At 41.5% G+C, this 18,794-nt stretch overlaps 1 protein-coding gene and 22 non-coding genes across 23 annotated transcripts in view; all 23 read right to left on the reverse strand.

Annotated features, from left to right (window-relative positions):
* Window positions 1-390: 390 nt before the first annotated feature.
* Window positions 391-463, reverse strand: trnar-ucu (transfer RNA arginine (anticodon UCU)). The gene has a single exon. It is a non-coding gene; the product is annotated as a tRNA-Arg (tRNA).
* Window positions 464-910: 447 nt separating this feature from the next.
* On the reverse strand, window positions 911-983 carry trnar-ucu (transfer RNA arginine (anticodon UCU)). The gene has a single exon. It is a non-coding gene; the product is annotated as a tRNA-Arg (tRNA).
* Window positions 984-1,429: 446 nt separating this feature from the next.
* On the reverse strand, window positions 1,430-1,502 carry trnar-ucu (transfer RNA arginine (anticodon UCU)). The gene has a single exon. It is a non-coding gene; the product is annotated as a tRNA-Arg (tRNA).
* A 445-nt stretch (window positions 1,503-1,947) lies between these two features.
* trnar-ucu (transfer RNA arginine (anticodon UCU)) lies at window positions 1,948-2,020 on the reverse strand. The gene has a single exon. It is a non-coding gene; the product is annotated as a tRNA-Arg (tRNA).
* Window positions 2,021-2,466: 446 nt separating this feature from the next.
* On the reverse strand, window positions 2,467-2,539 carry trnar-ucu (transfer RNA arginine (anticodon UCU)). The gene has a single exon. It is a non-coding gene; the product is annotated as a tRNA-Arg (tRNA).
* A 447-nt stretch (window positions 2,540-2,986) lies between these two features.
* Window positions 2,987-3,059, reverse strand: trnar-ucu (transfer RNA arginine (anticodon UCU)). Its single transcript has one exon. It is a non-coding gene; the product is annotated as a tRNA-Arg (tRNA).
* Window positions 3,060-3,505: 446 nt separating this feature from the next.
* On the reverse strand, window positions 3,506-3,578 carry trnar-ucu (transfer RNA arginine (anticodon UCU)). Its single transcript has one exon. It is a non-coding gene; the product is annotated as a tRNA-Arg (tRNA).
* Window positions 3,579-4,023: 445 nt separating this feature from the next.
* Window positions 4,024-4,096, reverse strand: trnar-ucu (transfer RNA arginine (anticodon UCU)). Its single transcript has one exon. It is a non-coding gene; the product is annotated as a tRNA-Arg (tRNA).
* Window positions 4,097-4,542: 446 nt separating this feature from the next.
* Window positions 4,543-4,615, reverse strand: trnar-ucu (transfer RNA arginine (anticodon UCU)). The gene has a single exon. It is a non-coding gene; the product is annotated as a tRNA-Arg (tRNA).
* Window positions 4,616-5,060: 445 nt separating this feature from the next.
* trnar-ucu (transfer RNA arginine (anticodon UCU)) lies at window positions 5,061-5,133 on the reverse strand. Its single transcript has one exon. It is a non-coding gene; the product is annotated as a tRNA-Arg (tRNA).
* A 444-nt stretch (window positions 5,134-5,577) lies between these two features.
* On the reverse strand, window positions 5,578-5,650 carry trnar-ucu (transfer RNA arginine (anticodon UCU)). Its single transcript has one exon. It is a non-coding gene; the product is annotated as a tRNA-Arg (tRNA).
* Window positions 5,651-6,096: 446 nt separating this feature from the next.
* Window positions 6,097-6,169, reverse strand: trnar-ucu (transfer RNA arginine (anticodon UCU)). The gene has a single exon. It is a non-coding gene; the product is annotated as a tRNA-Arg (tRNA).
* Window positions 6,170-6,615: 446 nt separating this feature from the next.
* Window positions 6,616-6,688, reverse strand: trnar-ucu (transfer RNA arginine (anticodon UCU)). Its single transcript has one exon. It is a non-coding gene; the product is annotated as a tRNA-Arg (tRNA).
* A 445-nt stretch (window positions 6,689-7,133) lies between these two features.
* On the reverse strand, window positions 7,134-7,206 carry trnar-ucu (transfer RNA arginine (anticodon UCU)). Its single transcript has one exon. It is a non-coding gene; the product is annotated as a tRNA-Arg (tRNA).
* A 446-nt stretch (window positions 7,207-7,652) lies between these two features.
* On the reverse strand, window positions 7,653-7,731 carry trnar-ucu (transfer RNA arginine (anticodon UCU)). Its single transcript has one exon. It is a non-coding gene; the product is annotated as a tRNA-Arg (tRNA).
* A 445-nt stretch (window positions 7,732-8,176) lies between these two features.
* On the reverse strand, window positions 8,177-8,249 carry trnar-ucu (transfer RNA arginine (anticodon UCU)). The gene has a single exon. It is a non-coding gene; the product is annotated as a tRNA-Arg (tRNA).
* Window positions 8,250-8,694: 445 nt separating this feature from the next.
* trnar-ucu (transfer RNA arginine (anticodon UCU)) lies at window positions 8,695-8,767 on the reverse strand. The gene has a single exon. It is a non-coding gene; the product is annotated as a tRNA-Arg (tRNA).
* Window positions 8,768-9,213: 446 nt separating this feature from the next.
* On the reverse strand, window positions 9,214-9,286 carry trnar-ucu (transfer RNA arginine (anticodon UCU)). Its single transcript has one exon. It is a non-coding gene; the product is annotated as a tRNA-Arg (tRNA).
* Window positions 9,287-9,734: 448 nt separating this feature from the next.
* trnar-ucu (transfer RNA arginine (anticodon UCU)) lies at window positions 9,735-9,807 on the reverse strand. Its single transcript has one exon. It is a non-coding gene; the product is annotated as a tRNA-Arg (tRNA).
* Window positions 9,808-10,252: 445 nt separating this feature from the next.
* trnar-ucu (transfer RNA arginine (anticodon UCU)) lies at window positions 10,253-10,325 on the reverse strand. Its single transcript has one exon. It is a non-coding gene; the product is annotated as a tRNA-Arg (tRNA).
* A 446-nt stretch (window positions 10,326-10,771) lies between these two features.
* On the reverse strand, window positions 10,772-10,844 carry trnar-ucu (transfer RNA arginine (anticodon UCU)). Its single transcript has one exon. It is a non-coding gene; the product is annotated as a tRNA-Arg (tRNA).
* A 438-nt stretch (window positions 10,845-11,282) lies between these two features.
* Window positions 11,283-11,355, reverse strand: trnar-ucu (transfer RNA arginine (anticodon UCU)). Its single transcript has one exon. It is a non-coding gene; the product is annotated as a tRNA-Arg (tRNA).
* Window positions 11,356-12,003: 648 nt separating this feature from the next.
* Window positions 12,004-18,794, reverse strand: part of LOC118375078 (zeta-sarcoglycan) — a 52,480-nt gene continuing 45,689 nt past the window's right edge. Inside the window, exon 8 of the mRNA XM_035761570.1 lies at window positions 12,004-13,433. Within this exon, the coding sequence (XP_035617463.1) occupies window positions 13,239-13,433 (195 nt within the window). The 3' untranslated portion in view covers window positions 12,004-13,238. The remainder of the gene's footprint in view (window positions 13,434-18,794) is intronic.

Genomic DNA, 18,794 nt, shown 5'->3' on the forward strand with positions numbered 1-18,794 from the left:
TTAAAGTAGTTTGCACTTCATTGCTTAAAGCAAACTGGATAGCAGAGGATGGTTTCGACCCCTAAATCACTTGGTTTACTGCCCTGCACTCTTCCACTTCATCCCTCCACTTTCAGGTACCCCAATACAATACTTGAACTCACAATAAATGGATTAGGCGGTCAGTGTCTTAAGCCACTGTGGAAATGTGTGATCAGCATGACCTATACGAACTGATAGAAGCAGTTGTAAAGAAAATTGCATTTCGGAGGGCACAGAAACATGCCCATGAAATTCTCCTTTTTTATCCCTGTTAAATCTTCATTTCTAAAATTGAATCAGAAAACTTCAATCCATCAAACTCTGTGTTATGTGCTGATCTCTCTTCCTCCGTAGGAATTTGCATTCATACACCCCAGATGGGACTCGAACCCACAATCCCTGGCTTAGAAGGCCAGTGCCTTATCCATTAGGCCACTGGGGTACTTGCTGAAAATGAACCGGATAGCAGAGAGTGGTTTTGACCCATCGTACACGTGGTTAAAGTAGTTTGCACTTCATTGCTTAAAGCAAACTGGATAGCAGAGGATGGTTTCGACCCCTAAATCACTTGGTTTACTGCCCTGCACTCTTCCACTTCATCCCTCCACTTTCAGGTACCCCAATACAATACTTGAACTCACAATAAATGGATTAGGCGGTCAGTGTCTTAAGCCACTGTGGAAATGTGTGATCAGCATGACCTATACGAACTGATAGAAGCAGTTGTAAAAAAAAATTGCATTTCGGAGGGCACAGCAACATGCCCATGAAATTCTCCTTTTTTATCCCTGTTAAATCTTCATTTCTAAAATTGAATCAGAAAACTTCAATCCATCAAACTCTGTGTTACGTGTTGATCTCTTTTCCTCCGTAGGAATTTGCATTCATACACCCCAGATGGGACTCGAACCCACAATCCCTGGCTTAGAAGGCCAGTGCCTTATCCATTAGGCCACTGGGGTACTTGCTGAAAATGAACCGGATAGCAGAGAGTGGTTTTGACCCATCGTACACGTGGTTAAAGTAGTTTGCACTTCATTGCTTAAAGCAAACTGGATAGCAGAGGATGGTTTCGACCCCTAAATCACTTGGTTTACTGCCCTGCACTCTTCCACTTCATCCCTCCACTTTCAGGTACCCCAATACAATACTTGAACTCACAATAAATGGATTAGGCGGTCAGTGTCTTAAGCCACTGTGGAAATGTGTGATCAGCATGACCTATACGAACTGATAGAAGCAGTTGTAAAGAAAATTGCATTTCGGAGGGCACAGAAACATGCCCATGAAATTCTCCTTTTTTATCCCTGTTAAATCTTAATTTCTAAAATTGAATCAGAAAACTTCAATCCATCAAACTCTGTGTTATGTGCTGATCTCTCTTCCTCCGTAGGAATTTGCATTCATACACCCCAGATGGGACTCGAACCCACAATCCCTGGCTTAGAAGGCCAGTGCCTTATCCATTAGGCCACTGGGGTACTTGCTGAAAATGAACCGGATAGCAGAGAGTGGTTTTGACCCATCGTACACGTGGTTAAAGTAGTTTGCACTTCATTGCTTAAAGCAAACTGGATAGCAGAGGATGGTTTCGACCCCTAAATCACTTGGTTTACTGCCCTGCACTCTTCCACTTCATCCCTCCACTTTCAGGTACCCCAATACAATACTTGAACTCACAATAAATGGATTAGGCGGTCAGTGTCTTAAGCCACTGTGGAAATGTGTGATCAGCATGACCTATACGAACTGATAGAAGCAGTTGTAAAGAAAATTGCATTTCGGAGGGCACAGAAACATGCCCATGAAATTCTCCTTTTTATCCCTGTTAAATCTTCATTTCTAAAATTGAATCAGAAAACTTCAATCCATCAAACTCTGTGTTATGTGCTGATCTCTCTTCCTCCGTAGGAATTTGCATTCATACACCCCAGATGGGACTCGAACCCACAATCCCTGGCTTAGAAGGCCAGTGCCTTATCCATTAGGCCACTGGGGTACTTGCTGAAAATGAACCGGATAGCAGAGAGTGGTTTTGACCCATCGTACACGTGGTTAAAGTAGTTTGCACTTCATTGCTTAAAGCAAACTGGATAGCAGAGGATGGTTTCGACCCCTAAATCACTTGGTTTACTGCCCTGCACTCTTCCACTTCATCCCTCCACTTTCAGGTACCCCAATACAATACTTGAACTCACAATAAATGGATTAGGCGGTCAGTGTCTTAAGCCACTGTGGAAATGTGTGATCAGCATGACCTATACGAACTGATAGAAGCAGTTGTAAAGAAAATTGCATTTCGGAGGGCACAGAAACATGCCCATGAAATTCTCCTTTTTTATCCCTGTTAAATCTTCATTTCTAAAATTGAATCGGAAAACTTCAATCCATCAAACTATGTGTTATGTGCTGATCTCTCTTCCTCCGTAGGAATTTGCATTCATACACCCCAGATGGGACTCGAACCCACAATCCCTGGCTTAGAAGGCCAGTGCCTTATCCATTAGGCCACTGGGGTACTTGCTGAAAATGAACCGGATAGCAGAGAGTGGTTTTGACCCATCGTACACGTGGTTAAAGTAGTTTGCACTTCATTGCTTAAAGCAAACTGGATAGCAGAGGATGGTTTCGACCCCTAAATCACTTGGTTTACTGCCCTGCACTCTTCCACTTCATCCCTCCACTTTCAGGTACCCCAATACAATACTTGAACTCACAATAAATGGATTAGGCGGTCAGTGTCTTAAGCCACTGTGGAAATGTGTGATCAGCATGACCTATACGAACTGATAGAAGCAGTTGTAGAAAAAAATTGCATTTCGGAGGGCACAGAAACATGCCCATGAAATTCTCCTTTTTTATCCCTGTTAAATCTTCATTTCTAAAATTGAATCGGAAAACTTCAATCCATCAAACTCTGTGTTATGTGCTGATCTCTCTTCCTCCGTAGGAATTTGCATTCATACACCCCAGATGGGACTCGAACCCACAATCCCTGGCTTAGAAGGCCAGTGCCTTATCCATTAGGCCACTGGGGTACTTGCTGAAAATGAACCGGATAGCAGAGAGTGGTTTTGACCCATCGTACACGTGGTTAAAGTAGTTTGCACTTCATTGCTTAAAGCAAACTGGATAGCAGAGGATGGTTTCGACCCCTAAATCACTTGGTTTACTGCCCTGCACTCTTCCACTTCATCCCTCCACTTTCAGGTACCCCAATACAATACTTGAACTCACAATAAATGGATTAGGCGGTCAGTGTCTTAAGCCACTGTGGAAATGTGTGATCAGCATGACCTATACGAACTGATAGAAGCAGTTGTAAAGAAAATTGCATTTCGGAGGGCACAGAAACATGCCCATGAAATTCTCCTTTTTTATCCCTGTTAAATCTTCATTTCTAAAATTGAATCAGAAAACTTCAATCCATCAAACTCTGTGTTATGTGCTGATCTCTCTTCCTCCGTAGGAATTTGCATTCATACACCCCAGATGGGACTCGAACCCACAATCCCTGGCTTAGAAGGCCAGTGCCTTATCCATTAGGCCACTGGGGTACTTGCTGAAAATGAACCGGATAGCAGAGAGTGGTTTTGACCCATCGTACACGTGGTTAAAGTAGTTTGCACTTCATTGCTTAAAGCAAACTGGATAGCAGAGGATGGTTTCGACCCCTAAATCACTTGGTTTACTGCCCTGCACTCTTCCACTTCATCCCTCCACTTTCAGGTACCCCAATACAATACTTGAACTCACAATAAATGGATTAGGCGGTCAGTGTCTTAAGCCACTGTGGAAATGTGTGATCAGCATGACCTATACGAACTGATAGAAGCAGTTGTAAAGAAAATTGCATTTCGGAGGGCACAGAAACATGCCCATGAAATTCTCCTTTTTATCCCTGTTAAATCTTCATTTCTAAAATTGAATCAGAAAACTTCAATCCATCAAACTCTGTGTTATGTGCTGATCTCTCTTCCTCCGTAGGAATTTGCATTCATACACCCCAGATGGGACTCGAACCCACAATCCCTGGCTTAGAAGGCCAGTGCCTTATCCATTAGGCCACTGGGGTACTTGCTGAAAATGAACCGGATAGCAGAGAGTGGTTTTGACCCATCGTACACGTGGTTAAAGTAGTTTGCACTTCATTGCTTAAAGCAAACTGGATAGCAGAGGATGGTTTCGACCCCTAAATCACTTGGTTTACTGCCCTGCACTCTTCCACTTCATCCCTCCACTTTCAGGTACCCCAATACAATACTTGAACTCACAATAAATGGATTAGGCGGTCAGTGTCTTAAGCCACTGTGGAAATGTGTGATCAGCATGACCTATACGAACTGATAGAAGCAGTTGTAAAAAAAATTGCATTTCGGAGGGCACAGCAACATGACCAGGAAATTCTCCTTTTTTATCCCTGTTAAATCTTCATTTCTAAAATTGAATCAGAAAGCTTCAACCCTTCAAACTATGTGTTATGTGCTGATCTCTCTTCCTCCGTAGGAATTTGCATTCATACACCCCAGATGGGACTCGAACCCACAATCCCTGGCTTAGAAGGCCAGTGCCTTATCCATTAGGCCACTGGGGTACTTGCTGAAAATGAACCGGATAGCAGAGAGTGGTTTTGACCCATCGTACACGTGGTTAAAGTAGTTTGCACTTCATTGCTTAAAGCAAACTGGATAGCAGAGGATGGTTTCGACCCCTAAATCACTTGGTTTACTGCCCTGCACTCTTCCACTTCATCCCTCCACTTTCAGGTACCCCAATACAATACTTGAACTCACAATAAATGGATTAGGCGGTCAGTGTCTTAAGCCACTGTGGAAATGTGTGATCAGCATGACCTATACGAACTGATAGAAGCAGTTGTAAAGAAAATTGCATTTCGGAGGGCACAGAAACATGCCCATGAAATTCTCCTTTTTATCCCTGTTAAATCTTCATTTCTAAAATTGAATCAGAAAACTTCAATCCATCAAACTCTGTGTTATGTGCTGATCTCTCTTCCTCCGTAGGAATTTGCATTCATACACCCCAGATGGGACTCGAACCCACAATCCCTGGCTTAGAAGGCCAGTGCCTTATCCATTAGGCCACTGGGGTACTTGCTGAAAATGAACCGGATAGCAGAGAGTGGTTTTGACCCATCGTACACGTGGTAAAGTAGTTTGCACTTCATTGCTTAAAGCAAACTGGATAGCAGAGGATGGTTTCGACCCCTAAATCACTTGGTTTACTGCCCTGCACTCTTCCACTTCATCCCTCCACTTTCAGGTACCCCAATACAATACTTGAACTCACAATAAATGGATTAGGCGGTCAGTGTCTTAAGCCACTGTGGAAATGTGTGATCAGCATGACCTATACGAACTGATAGAAGCAGTTGTAAAGAAAATTGCATTTCGGAGGGCACAGAAACATGCCCATGAAATTCTCCTTTTTATCCCTGTTAAATCTTCATTTCTAAAATTGAATCAGAAAACTTCAATCCATCAAACTCTGTGTTATGTGCTGATCTCTCTTCCTCCGTAGGAATTTGCATTCATACACCCCAGATGGGACTCGAACCCACAATCCCTGGCTTAGAAGGCCAGTGCCTTATCCATTAGGCCACTGGGGTACTTGCTGAAAATGAACCGGATAGCAGAGAGTGGTTTTGACCCATCGTACACGTGGTTAAAGTAGTTTGCACTTCATTGCTTAAAGCAAACTGGATAGCAGAGGATGGTTTCGACCCCTAAATCACTTGGTTTACTGCCCTGCACTCTTCCACTTCATCCCTCCACTTTCAGGTACCCCAATACAATACTTGAACTCACAATAAATGGATTAGGCGGTCAGTGTCTTAAGCCACTGTGGAAATGTGTGATCAGCATGACCTATACGAACTGATAGAAGCAGTTGTAAAGAAAATTGCATTTCGGAGGGCACAGAAACATGCCCATGAAATTCTCCTTTTTTATCCCTGTTAAATCTTCATTTCTAAAATTGAATCAGAAAACTTCAATCCTTCAAACTATGTGTTATGTGCTGATCTCTCTTCCTCCGTAGGAATTTGCATTCATACACCCCAGATGGGACTCGAACCCACAATCCCTGGCTTAGAAGGCCAGTGCCTTATCCATTAGGCCACTGGGGTACTTGCTGAAAATGAACCGGATAGCAGAGAGTGGTTTTGACCCATCGTACACGTGGTTAAAGTAGTTTGCACTTCATTGCTTAAAGCAAACTGGATAGCAGAGGATGGTTTCGACCCCTAAATCACTTGGTTTACTGCCCTGCACTCTTCCACTTCATCCCTCCACTTTCAGGTACCCCAATACAATACTTGAACTCACAATAAATGGATTAGGCGGTCAGTGTCTTAAGCCACTGTGGAAATGTGTGATCAGCATGACCTATACGAACTGATAGAAGCAGTTGTAAAAAAAATTGCATTTCGGAGGGCACAGCAACATGCCCACGAAATTCTCCTTTTTTATCCCTGTTAAATCTTCATTTCTAAAATTGAATCAGAAAGCTTCAATCCTTCAAACTATGTGTTATGTGCTGATCTCTCTTCCTCCGTAGGAATTTGCATTCATACACCCCAGATGGGACTCGAACCCACAATCCCTGGCTTAGAAGGCCAGTGCCTTATCCATTAGGCCACTGGGGTACTTGCTGAAAATGAACCGGATAGCAGAGAGTGGTTTTGACCCATCGTACACGTGGTTAAAGTAGTTTGCACTTCATTGCTTAAAGCAAACTGGATAGCAGAGGATGGTTTCGACCCCTAAATCACTTGGTTTACTGCCCTGCACTCTTCCACTTCATCCCTCCACTTTCAGGTACCCCAATACAATACTTGAACTCACAATAAATGGATTAGGCGGTCAGTGTCTTAAGCCACTGTGGAAATGTGTGATCAGCATGACCTATACGAACTGATAGAAGCAGTTGTAAAGAAAATTGCATTTCGGAGGGCACAGAAACATGCCCATGAAATTCTCCTTTTTATCCCTGTTAAATCTTCATTTCTAAAATTGAATCAGAAAACTTCAATCCATCAAACTCTGTGTTATGTGCTGATCTCTCTTCCTCCGTAGGAATTTGCATTCATACACCCCAGATGGGACTCGAACCCACAATCCCTGGCTTAGAAGGCCAGTGCCTTATCCATTAGGCCACTGGGGTACTTGCTGAAAATGAACCGGATAGCAGAGAGTGGTTTTGACCCATCGTACACGTGGTTAAAGTAGTTTGCACTTCATTGCTTAAAGCAAACTGGATAGCAGAGGATGGTTTCGACCCCTAAATCACTTGGTTTACTGCCCTGCACTCTTCCACTTCATCCCTCCACTTTCAGGTACCCCAATACAATACTTGAACTCACAATAAATGGATTAGGCGGTCAGTGTCTTAAGCCACTGTGGAAATGTGTGATCAGCATGACCTATACGAACTGATAGAAGCAGTTGTAAAGAAAATTGCATTTCGGAGGGCACAGAAACATGCCCATGAAATTCTCCTTTTTTATCCCTGTTAAATCTTCATTTCTAAAATTGAATCAGAAAACTTCAATCCATCAAACTCTGTGTTATGTGCTGATCTCTCTTCCTCCGTAGGAATTTGCATTCATACACCCCAGATGGGACTCGAACCCACAATCCCTGGCCCTGGCTTAGAAGGCCAGTGCCTTATCCATTAGGCCACTGGGGTACTTGCTGAAAATGAACCGGATAGCAGAGAGTGGTTTTGACCCATCGTACACGTGGTTAAAGTAGTTTGCACTTCATTGCTTAAAGCAAACTGGATAGCAGAGGATGGTTTCGACCCCTAAATCACTTGGTTTACTGCCCTGCACTCTTCCACTTCATCCCTCCACTTTCAGGTACCCCAATACAATACTTGAACTCACAATAAATGGATTAGGCGGTCAGTGTCTTAAGCCACTGTGGAAATGTGTGATCAGCATGACCTATACGAACTGATAGAAGCAGTTGTAAAAAAATTGCATTTCGGAGGGCACAGAAACATGCCCATGAAATTCTCCTTTTTTATCCCTGTTAAATCTTCATTTCTAAAATTGAATCAGAAAGCTTCAATCCTTCAAACTATGTGTTATGTGCTGATCTCTCTTCCTCCGTAGGAATTTGCATTCATACACCCCAGATGGGACTCGAACCCACAATCCCTGGCTTAGAAGGCCAGTGCCTTATCCATTAGGCCACTGGGGTACTTGCTGAAAATGAACCGGATAGCAGAGAGTGGTTTTGACCCATCGTACACGTGGTTAAAGTAGTTTGCACTTCATTGCTTAAAGCAAACTGGATAGCAGAGGATGGTTTCGACCCCTAAATCACTTGGTTTACTGCCCTGCACTCTTCCACTTCATCCCTCCACTTTCAGGTACCCCAATACAATACTTGAACTCACAATAAATGGATTAGGCGGTCAGTGTCTTAAGCCACTGTGGAAATGTGTGATCAGCATGACCTATACGAACTGATAGAAGCAGTTGTAAAGAAAATTGCATTTCGGAGGGCACAGAAACATGCCCATGAAATTCTCCTTTTTATCCCTGTTAAATCTTCATTTCTAAAATTGAATCAGAAAACTTCAATCCATCAAACTCTGTGTTATGTGCTGATCTCTCTTCCTCCGTAGGAATTTGCATTCATACACCCCAGATGGGACTCGAACCCACAATCCCTGGCTTAGAAGGCCAGTGCCTTATCCATTAGGCCACTGGGGTACTTGCTGAAAATGAACCGGATAGCAGAGAGTGGTTTTGACCCATCGTACACGTGGTTAAAGTAGTTTGCACTTCATTGCTTAAAGCAAACTGGATAGCAGAGGATGGTTTCGACCCCTAAATCACTTGGTTTACTGCCCTGCACTCTTCCACTTCATCCCTCCACTTTCAGGTACCCCAATACAATACTTGAACTCACAATAAATGGATTAGGCGGTCAGTGTCTTAAGCCACTGTGGAAATGTGTGATCAGCATGACCTATACGAACTGATAGAAGCAGTTGTAAAGAAAATTGCATTTCGGAGGGCACAGAAACATGCCCATGAAATTCTCCTTTTTTATCCCTGTTAAATCTTCATTTCTAAAATTGAATCGGAAAGCTTCAATCCTTCAAACTATGTGTTATGTGCTGATCTCTCTTCCTCCGTAGGAATTTGCATTCATACACCCCAGATGGGACTCGAACCCACAATCCCTGGCTTAGAAGGCCAGTGCCTTATCCATTAGGCCACTGGGGTACTTGCTGAAAATGAACCGGATAGCAGAGAGTGGTTTTGACCCATCGTACACGTGGTTAAAGTAGTTTGCACTTCATTGCTTAAAGCAAACTGGATAGCAGAGGATGGTTTCGACCCCTAAATCACTTGGTTTACTGCCCTGCACTCTTCCACTTCATCCCTCCACTTTCAGGTACCCCAATACAATACTTGAACTCACAATAAATGGATTAGGCGGTCAGTGTCTTAAGCCACTGTGGAAATGTGTGATCAGCATGACCTATACGAACTGATAGAAGCAGTTGTAAAGAAAATTGCATTTCGGAGGGCACAGAAACATGCCCATGAAATTCTCCTTTTTTATCCCTGTTAAATCTTCATTTCTAAAATTGAATCAGAAAACTTCAATCCATCAAACTCTCTGTGTTATGTGCTGATCTCTCTTCCTCCGTAGGAATTTGCATTCATACACCCCAGATGGGACTCGAACCCACAATCCCTGGCTTAGAAGGCCAGTGCCTTATCCATTAGGCCACTGGGGTACTTGCTGAAAATGAACCGGATAGCAGAGAGTGGTTTTGACCCATCGTACACGTGGTTAAAGTAGTTTGCACTTCATTGCTTAAAGCAAACTGGATAGCAGAGGATGGTTTCGACCCCTAAATCACTTGGTTTACTGCCCTGCACTCTTCCACTTCATCCCTCCACTTTCAGGTACCCCAATACAATACTTGAACTCACAATAAATGGATTAGGCGGTCAGTGTCTTAAGCCACTGTGGAAATGTGTGATCAGCATGACCTATACGAACTGATAGAAGCAGTTGTAAAGAAAATTGCATTTCGGAGGGCACAGAAACATGCCCATGAAATTCTCCTTTTTATCCCTGTTAAATCTTCATTTCTAAAATTGAATCAGAAAACTTCAATCCATCAAACTCTGTGTTATGTGCTGATCTCTCTTCCTCCGTAGGAATTTGCATTCATACACCCCAGATGGGACTCGAACCCACAATCCCTGGCTTAGAAGGCCAGTGCCTTATCCATTAGGCCACTGGGGTACTTGCTGAAAATGAACCGGATAGCAGAGAGTGGTTTTGACCCATCGTACACGTGGTTAAAGTAGTTTGCACTTCATTGCTTAAAGCAAACTGGATAGCAGAGGATGGTTTCGACCCCTAAATCACTTGGTTTACTGCCCTGCACTCTTCCACTTCATCCCTCCACTTTCAGGTACCCCAATACAATACTTGAACTCACAATAAATGGATTAGGCGGTCAGTGTCTTAAGCCACTGTGGAAATGTGTGATCAGCATGACCTATACGAACTGATAGAAGCAGTTGTAAAGAAAATTGCATTTCGGAGGGCACAGAAACATGCCCATGAAATTCTCCTTTTTTATCCCTGTTAAATCTTCATTTCTAAAATTGAATCAGAAAACTTCAATCCATCAAACTCTGTGTTATGTGCTGATCTCTCTTCCTCCGTAGGAATTTGCATTCATACACCCCAGATGGGACTCGAACCCACAATCCCTGGCTTAGAAGGCCAGTGCCTTATCCATTAGGCCACTGGGGTACTTGCTGAAAATGAACCGGATAGCAGAGAGTGGTTTTGACCCATCGTACACGTGGTTAAAGTAGTTTGCACTTCATTGCTTAAAGCAAACTGGATAGCAGAGGATGGTTTCGACCCCTAAATCACTTGGTTTACTGCCCTGCACTCTTCCACTTCATCCCTCCACTTTCAGGTACCCCAATACAATACTTGAACTCACAATAAATGGATTAGGCGGTCAGTGTCTTAAGCCACTGTGGAAATGTGTGATCAGCATGACCTATACGAACTGATAGAAGCAGTTGTAAAGAAAATTGCATTTCGGAGGGCACAGAAACATGCCCATGAAATTCTCCTTTTTTATCCCTGTTAAATCTTCATTTCTAAAATTGAATCGGAAAGGTTCAAACTATGTGTTATGTGCTGATCTCTCTTCCTCCGTAGGAATTTGCATTCATACACCCCAGATGGGACTCGAACCCACAATCCCTGGCTTAGAAGGCCAGTGCCTTATCCATTAGGCCACTGGGGTACTTGCTGAAAATGAACCGGATAGCAGAGAGTGGTTTTGACCCATCGTACACGTGGTTAAAGTAGTTTGCACTTCATTGCTTAAAGCAAACTGGATAGCAGAGGATGGTTTCGACCCCTAAATCACTTGGTTTACTGCCCTGCACTCTTCCACTTCATCCCTCCACTTTCAGGTACCCCAATACAATACTTGAACTCACAATAAATGGATTAGGCGGTCAGTGTCTTAAGCCACTGTGGAAATGTGTGATCAGCATGACCTATACGAACTGATAGAAGCAGTTGTAAAAAAATTGCATTTCGGAGGGCACAGAAACATGCCCATGAATTCTCCTTTTTTATCCCTGTTAAATCTTCATTTCTAAAATTGAATCAGAAAACTTCAATCCATCAAACTCTGTGTTATGTGCTGATCTCTCTTCCTCCGTAGGAATTTGCATTCATACACCCCAGATGGGACTCGAACCCACAATCCCTGGCTTAGAAGGCCAGTGCCTGATACCCCCCCCAAAAAAAAATAATAATACTTAAGTAGTACTCTAAAGTATTATAGTATTATACTTAAGTACTTTACGCCACTGAAAAGGAGATTCTCCAGGCTTAATCTGTGTCAGGGAAACCATCCTTATATGAAAATGATTAACCCATATTCTTCTCTAAACCATTTAGCTTTCTTATTGAGCATCATGTTATTTAGATCTGTATGGAAATCAAGTAAAGTGTCAAACTAAATGTTTTTGTATTTACCAGTACCATTACAAATCTTTATCAAACATGTTTTAGTTTAAAGTACAGTACATAGAACATAGAAAACAATACATTTGAAATTATTACACTTTCAAGACAATATATAATATACAGAAATTCCCATCAAGTATTTATGAAAAGCAAACTTAGAAAATTCTAGACTTCTAAAATATAAATGGCTAAATTTGCGCTTTAATTAGTGTGATACAAACTGCCTTTTTCAAACTTCATCTCGGAGATCATCTTCTTCGGAGACACAAGGATATTGACAGGCTCGATCATATTTTCAATCACGTGTTTTCCATAGTCTAAGGTGCCTGTGTGTCATCTCTCCCCCAGTTCTCTTCTTTCCTTTACAGTGTACTGTATATATATATATATATATATATATATATACAGTATATAGTACAGTATATATCGTGATTAGTCTGTCATATCACTGTCATTGAATCCAGTATAGAAAAAACAACACAGTACAACAACAAAGCTCAGCTGTTCTGAAACATGGGCCCAGTCCAGTAACAACCCATAGCGCCTTCACTCTAACCCCTAGCCCCTTCACTCATGTATATCTGAAAGTATTGGATAGGGCATCATGTGCTTGTGGTCCTATATTCGACACGATTGTGTTCAAATGCTTTTGAAGTCTGGAACAATCTACAGACAATAAGATTTTAGCTAAACGTTGCCAGCAATAAAGTTAGCTAGCTTGCTTAACATTTAAAATATGGTCTAACTAGTTGTGTTATTCACATTGATACATTTGCAAATGTTCAAAAAAACTATTTGTTGTCATCTTTTGGTTGAAAAGGTGAAAAGGTCAGCAGTAAAAGGTCAGACGTGAACTTGGCACCTCGGGTAAAAACATTTTTAGCTCAAGTGAAACTTCCCAGTCGGAACTCCAAACTTCTGAAAACTCCAAAACTCCATTAGTACCGTGGTAGTAGGTCCAACTTGCCCTCTGATAGACTGGGTGAAATGTTAGCTATATTGCTTATACTTGACAGGTCTACATCAAGTTAGAGCTAGGTGCTAGTGTTCTGGACGGGGCCAAGGCGTCTCCACTGTCCTTCTTTTGCTATTATTGATGTTGGAGCAGCAGTAAACATCAAAGGTGATGGAAGAGTGTTCTTTATGTCAGTTCCAGAGACAGACGTTGCTTGTGGAATAGCAGCTGGATCTGCTGCCGGCGGGGGAGAGGTACAGCTTGCCGTTGGGGCAGATGCACAGCTCGTACACAGTCTGTTTCTGAGAAGCTGTGTCTGAGGACGGGGAGTAGACACCAAGTGGAAGAAAGCTCCCCAGTCGGATCGCGTTTGCATCTAAAAAGATCTGATTGGAAAATAGAATCAGGATTTGATATTTTGTCTAGCCTAAAGCAATGATACATTTTCTGAAAGGTATATTCATACCAATTCTACTAAATAATGATATGTAAATGGGGGTGATTTGAGTGCACTGGGAATAGGGGAGACCCGGTACAACTGTAACAGGCTAAATTATTCAAATTAGAAATCACTTAAGACAGCTGTTATTCAATGTGCCAATGTTAGTGTCTCTACATGTCTAATATGTGTATATTTGTTTTTATTTTTGTATTACTGACCCTCTGGAACATTATAGACGTACAGTATATCATTTTTATCAGTAAGATGAAAATAATAATTGTTGTATTTTCTCACAAGACTAATTAGTAAAGTGTCCTATGCTTGGGGTTAGTTGTAACGCAGTGTATATATACATAGAACTATATATATATATATATATATATATATATATATATATATATATATATATATATATATATATATATATACAGTATAGACACATTTTATTTATATGTATTTTTTCCACATCCATCTGCATTCAATATGTTGTTTTATTTGATTTTCTAAAGCATTTCATGTCTGGATTTCACTGTTTTGGACTGTTTTTCTCTTGTCTCACACATTCTGCTATGTATTGCTATGTATCAGAGTAAAAGCCATTTCCTCATTTGGTCGTCTTTCCTTCCAGTTCTCTGCTGCCAATGACTAGAACGAACTGCAAAAATCTCTGAAGCTGGAGACTCATATCTCCCTCACTAGCTTTAAGCACCAGCTGTCAGAGCAGCTCACATATGACTGCACCTGTACATAGCCAGTCTGTAAACATCCGATCCAACTCCCTCATCCCCATACTGTATTTATTTATTAATCTTGCTCATTTGCACTCCAGTATCTCTACTTGCACATTCATCTTCTGCACATCTATCACTCCAGTGTTGAATTGGTATATTGTTATTAGTTCTCCACCATGGTGTCACGCCCTGGCCATAGAGAGGTTTTTATTCTCTATTTTGGTTAGGTCAGGATGTGACTAGGGTGGGCATACTAGTTTCCTTATTTCTGTGTTAGTGTGGTTCCCAATCAGAGGCAGCTGTCTATCGTTGTCTCTGATTGGGGATCATATATAAGTTGTCATTTTCCCTTTTAGTTTTGTGGGATGTTGTTTTTCTGTTTTTTTTTTTTTACCTGACAGAACTGTTTGCTTTCGTTTACACTTTTTTATTTTGTTTGATTTTTATTTTTTATTTTTTATAATAAAAATAATGAACACTTTCCACGCTGTGCTTTGGTACACTCCTTCAAACGAGAGCCATTACACATGGCCTATTTCCTTACCTCCCTCATCTTAGCTCATTTGCACACACTGTACATATACTTTTTCTACGGTATTATTGACTGTATGTTTATTCCATGTGTAACTCTGTGTTGTTGTTGTGTCGAACTGCTTTGCTTTATCTTGGCCAGGTCGCAGTTGTAAATGAGAACTTGTTCTCAACTAGCCTACCTGGTTAAATAAATGTGAAATATAGATTTTTGTTTAATTACATGTACAAAGGTCTTGATAATTATAAAATCTTTAATGTAGCTGTTTAAAAAAAGGGTCAAATGGAAACTATATACATATTATGGGGCAGCAGCGTAGCCTAGTGGTTAGAGCGTTGGACTAGTAACCGGAAGGTTGAGTGTTCAAACCCCCGAGCTGACAAGGTACAAATCTGTCGTTCTGCCCCTGAACAGTCAGTTAACCCACTGTTCCCAGGCCGTCATTGAAAATAAGAATGTTTTCTTAACTGACTTGCCTGTTTAAATAAAGGTAAAATTAAATTAGATGTGCATAAGCCATTTGTTACTTTTTTTTACACAAAATAGTCATTCCTAAGTATTGTGTCACAATGACAAGCAAATTACATGATAATAATGTTTTTTCAAAAGTTTGTCGTCTTGGTTACCATGGATATGAATAGTGACAGTGGAGAACATCAAATCAAATCAAAGTTTATTTGTCACGTGCACCGAATACAACAGGTGAAATGCTTACTTACAGGCTCTAACCAATAGTGCGGAGAGAAAAAAAAAGTATGTGTTTGAAATAAAACAACAGTAAAAAGACATTTGAAAATAAGAGCAAGGCTATATACAGACACCGGTTAGTCAGGCTTATTGTGGTAGTATGTACATGTGGGTATGGTTAAAGTGACTATGCATATAAGATGAACAGAGAGTAGCAGTAGCATAAAGAGGGGTTGGTGGGTGGCAGGACACAATGCAGATAGCCCGGTTAGCCAATGTGCGGGAGCACTGGTTGGTTGGGCCAATTGAGGTAGTATGTACATAAATGTATAGTTAAAGTGACTATGCATATACGATAAACAGAGAACAGCAGCATAAAGAGGGGTTGGGGGGGGGACACAATGCAAATAGTCCGGGTATAATCCGGGAATAGTCCAGGATGCTGCTTGCCATGCGGTAGTAGAGAGAACAGTCTATGACTGGGGTGGCTGGGGTCTTTGACATTTTTAGGGCCTTCGTCCTGGATGGCAGGCAGCTTTGCCCCAGTGATGTACTGGGCCGTACGCACTACCCTCAGAAGTGCCTTGCGGTCGGAGGCCCGGCAATTGCCGTACCAGGCAGTGATGCAACCTGTCAGGATGCTCTCGATGTTGCAGCTGTAGAACCTTTTGAGGATCTCAGGACCCATGCCAAATATTTTTAGTTTCCTGAGGGGGAATAGGCTTTGTCGTGCCCTCTTCACGACTGTCTTGATGTGTTTGGACCATTCTAGTTTGATGTTGATGTGGATGCCAATGAATTTAAAGCTCTAAACCTGCTCCACTACAGCCCCGTCGATGAGAATGGGGACGTGCTCGGTGCTCCTTTTCCTGTCGTCCACAATCATCTCTTTATTCTTGGTTACGTTGAGGAATAGGTTGTTATTCTGGCACCACCCAGTCAGGTCTCTGACCTCCTCCCTATTGGCTGTCTCGTTGATGTCGGTTATCAGGCACTGTTGTGTCGTCAGCAAACTTAATGATGGTGTTGGAGTCATGCCTGGCCATGCAGTCGTGGGTGAACAGGGAGTACAGGAGGGGACTGAGCACGAACCCCTGTGGAGCTCCAGTGTTGAGGATCAGCGTGGCAGATGTGTTGCTACCTTCCTCACCACATGGGGTGGCCCGTCAGGAAGTCCAGGATCCAGTTGCAGAGGGAGATGTTTAGTCCCATGTTCCTTAGCTTAGTGATGAGCTTTGAGGGTACTATGGTGTTGAACGCTGAGCTGTCGTCAATGAATAGCATTCTCACATCGGTGTTCCTTTTGTCCAGGTGGGAAAGGGCCGTGTGGAGTGCAATAGAGATTGCATCATCTGTGGATCTGTTTGGGCGGTATGCAAATTCAAATCAAATCAAATGTATTTGTCACATACACATGGTTAGCAGATAATAATGCAAGTGTAGCGAAATGCTTGTGCTTCTAGTTCCGACAATGCAGTAATAACCACGAGTAATCTAACCTAACAATTCCAAAACTACTACCTTAGTAGGCCAACAATCAGTCGTATATTGCACAAATCTGGCCTTTATGGAAGAGTGGCAAGAAGAAAGCCATTTCTTAAAGATATCCATAAAAAGTGTTATTTAAAGTTTGCCACAAGCCACCTGGGAGACACACCAAACATGTGGAAGAAGGTGCTCTGGTCAGATGAAACCAAAATTGAACTTTTTGGCAACAATGCAAAACGTTATGTTTGGCGTAAAAGCAACACAGCTCATCACCCTGAACACACCATCCCCACTGTCAAACATGGTGGTGGCAGCATCCTGGTTTGGGCCTGCTTTTCTTCAGCAGGGACAGGGAAGATGGTTAAAATTGATGGGAAGATGGATGGAGCCAAATACAGGACCATTCTGGAAGAAAACCTGATGGAGTCTGCAAAAGACCTGAGACTGGGACGGAGATTTGTCTTCAAACAAGACAATGATCCAAAACATAAAGCAAAATCTACAATGGAATGGTTCAAAAATAAACATATCCAGGTTTTAGAATGGCCAAGTCAAAGTCCAGACCTGAATCCAATCGAGAATCTGTGGAAAGAACTGAAAACTGCTGTTCACAAATGGTCTCCATCCAACCTCACTGAGCTCGAGCTGTTTTGTAAGGAGGAATGGGAAAAAATTCAGTCTCTCGATGTGCAAAACTGATAGAGACATACCCCAAGCGACTTACAGCTGTAATCGCAGCAAAAGGTGGCGCTACAAAGTATTAACTTCAGGGGGCTGAATAATTTTGCACGCCCAATTTTTCAGTTTTTGATTTGTTAAAAAAGTTTTAAATATCCAATAAATGTCGTTCCACTTCATGATTGTGTCCCACTTGTTGTTGATTCTTCACAAAAAAATACAGTTTTATATCTTTATGTTTGAAGCCTGAAATGTGGCAAAAGGTCGCAAAGTTCAAGGGGGCCGAATACTTTCGCAAGGCACTGTACATATGAGATGAGTAATGTAGGTTATGTAAACAAAGTGGCATAGTTTAAAGTGGCTAGTGATACATGTATTACATAAAGATGCAGTAGATGATATAGCTTATATATCAGCTTATGTACGAAGGGCTATATAAATACATTTGATTTGTTCATCATCACCTATTGTTTAGTTATAATCTATAGGCTACATGACTTGCAAGGAGTAGGTTATTTGATGCAAACCTAGAATAATAACTTTTCCATTGTAGGTTCCAAAATTACATGATCACATTATTCACATTGCCTTTAATGTCTATACTGTTTGCTGCTGTAGAATACATTTTTTTGAATAAAGTTTGCTGAAATCCTTATTGTGAAATATAGTCCCCAAATGCAACAGCATTTAGCAACACCATTTAGGAAATAAAATCGTAACTAAGGTGATTCTGATCGGGTAGAACATTATCTAGTCATTTATTTTTGGCTGAAATGTCACCTGTAGAACTTTTCAGTTAGATTGTTTAGTTCTACTCCAAATACTCTGTAATGTCAAATTGGAAGAAAAATTCATATAAAAAAAAAAAAAATATGAATGGAAAAGAAAACACTAATATACCTTGATTAGATAAGTATTCACACCCCAGAATCAATACAATACCTCTTTGGCCTATTTATTGCCTTACCTCCCTAGTCTTCTACATTTGCACACACTGTAGATAGATTTTTCTTTTGTGTTATTGACTGTACATTTGTTTATATATAACTCTGTGTTGTTGTTTTTGTCGCACTGCTTTGCTTTGTCTAGCCAGGTCGCAGTTGTAAATGAGAACTTGTTCTCAACTGGCCAACCTGGTTAAATAAAAGGTTAATTTTTTTATTTTTTTTTTAAATCACAGAGTGGCGCA

This window comes from Oncorhynchus keta, chromosome 13, assembly GCF_023373465.1.
Source record: "Oncorhynchus keta strain PuntledgeMale-10-30-2019 chromosome 13, Oket_V2, whole genome shotgun sequence".
In the NCBI taxonomy this organism is placed as follows: domain Eukaryota; kingdom Metazoa; phylum Chordata; class Actinopteri; order Salmoniformes; family Salmonidae; genus Oncorhynchus; species Oncorhynchus keta.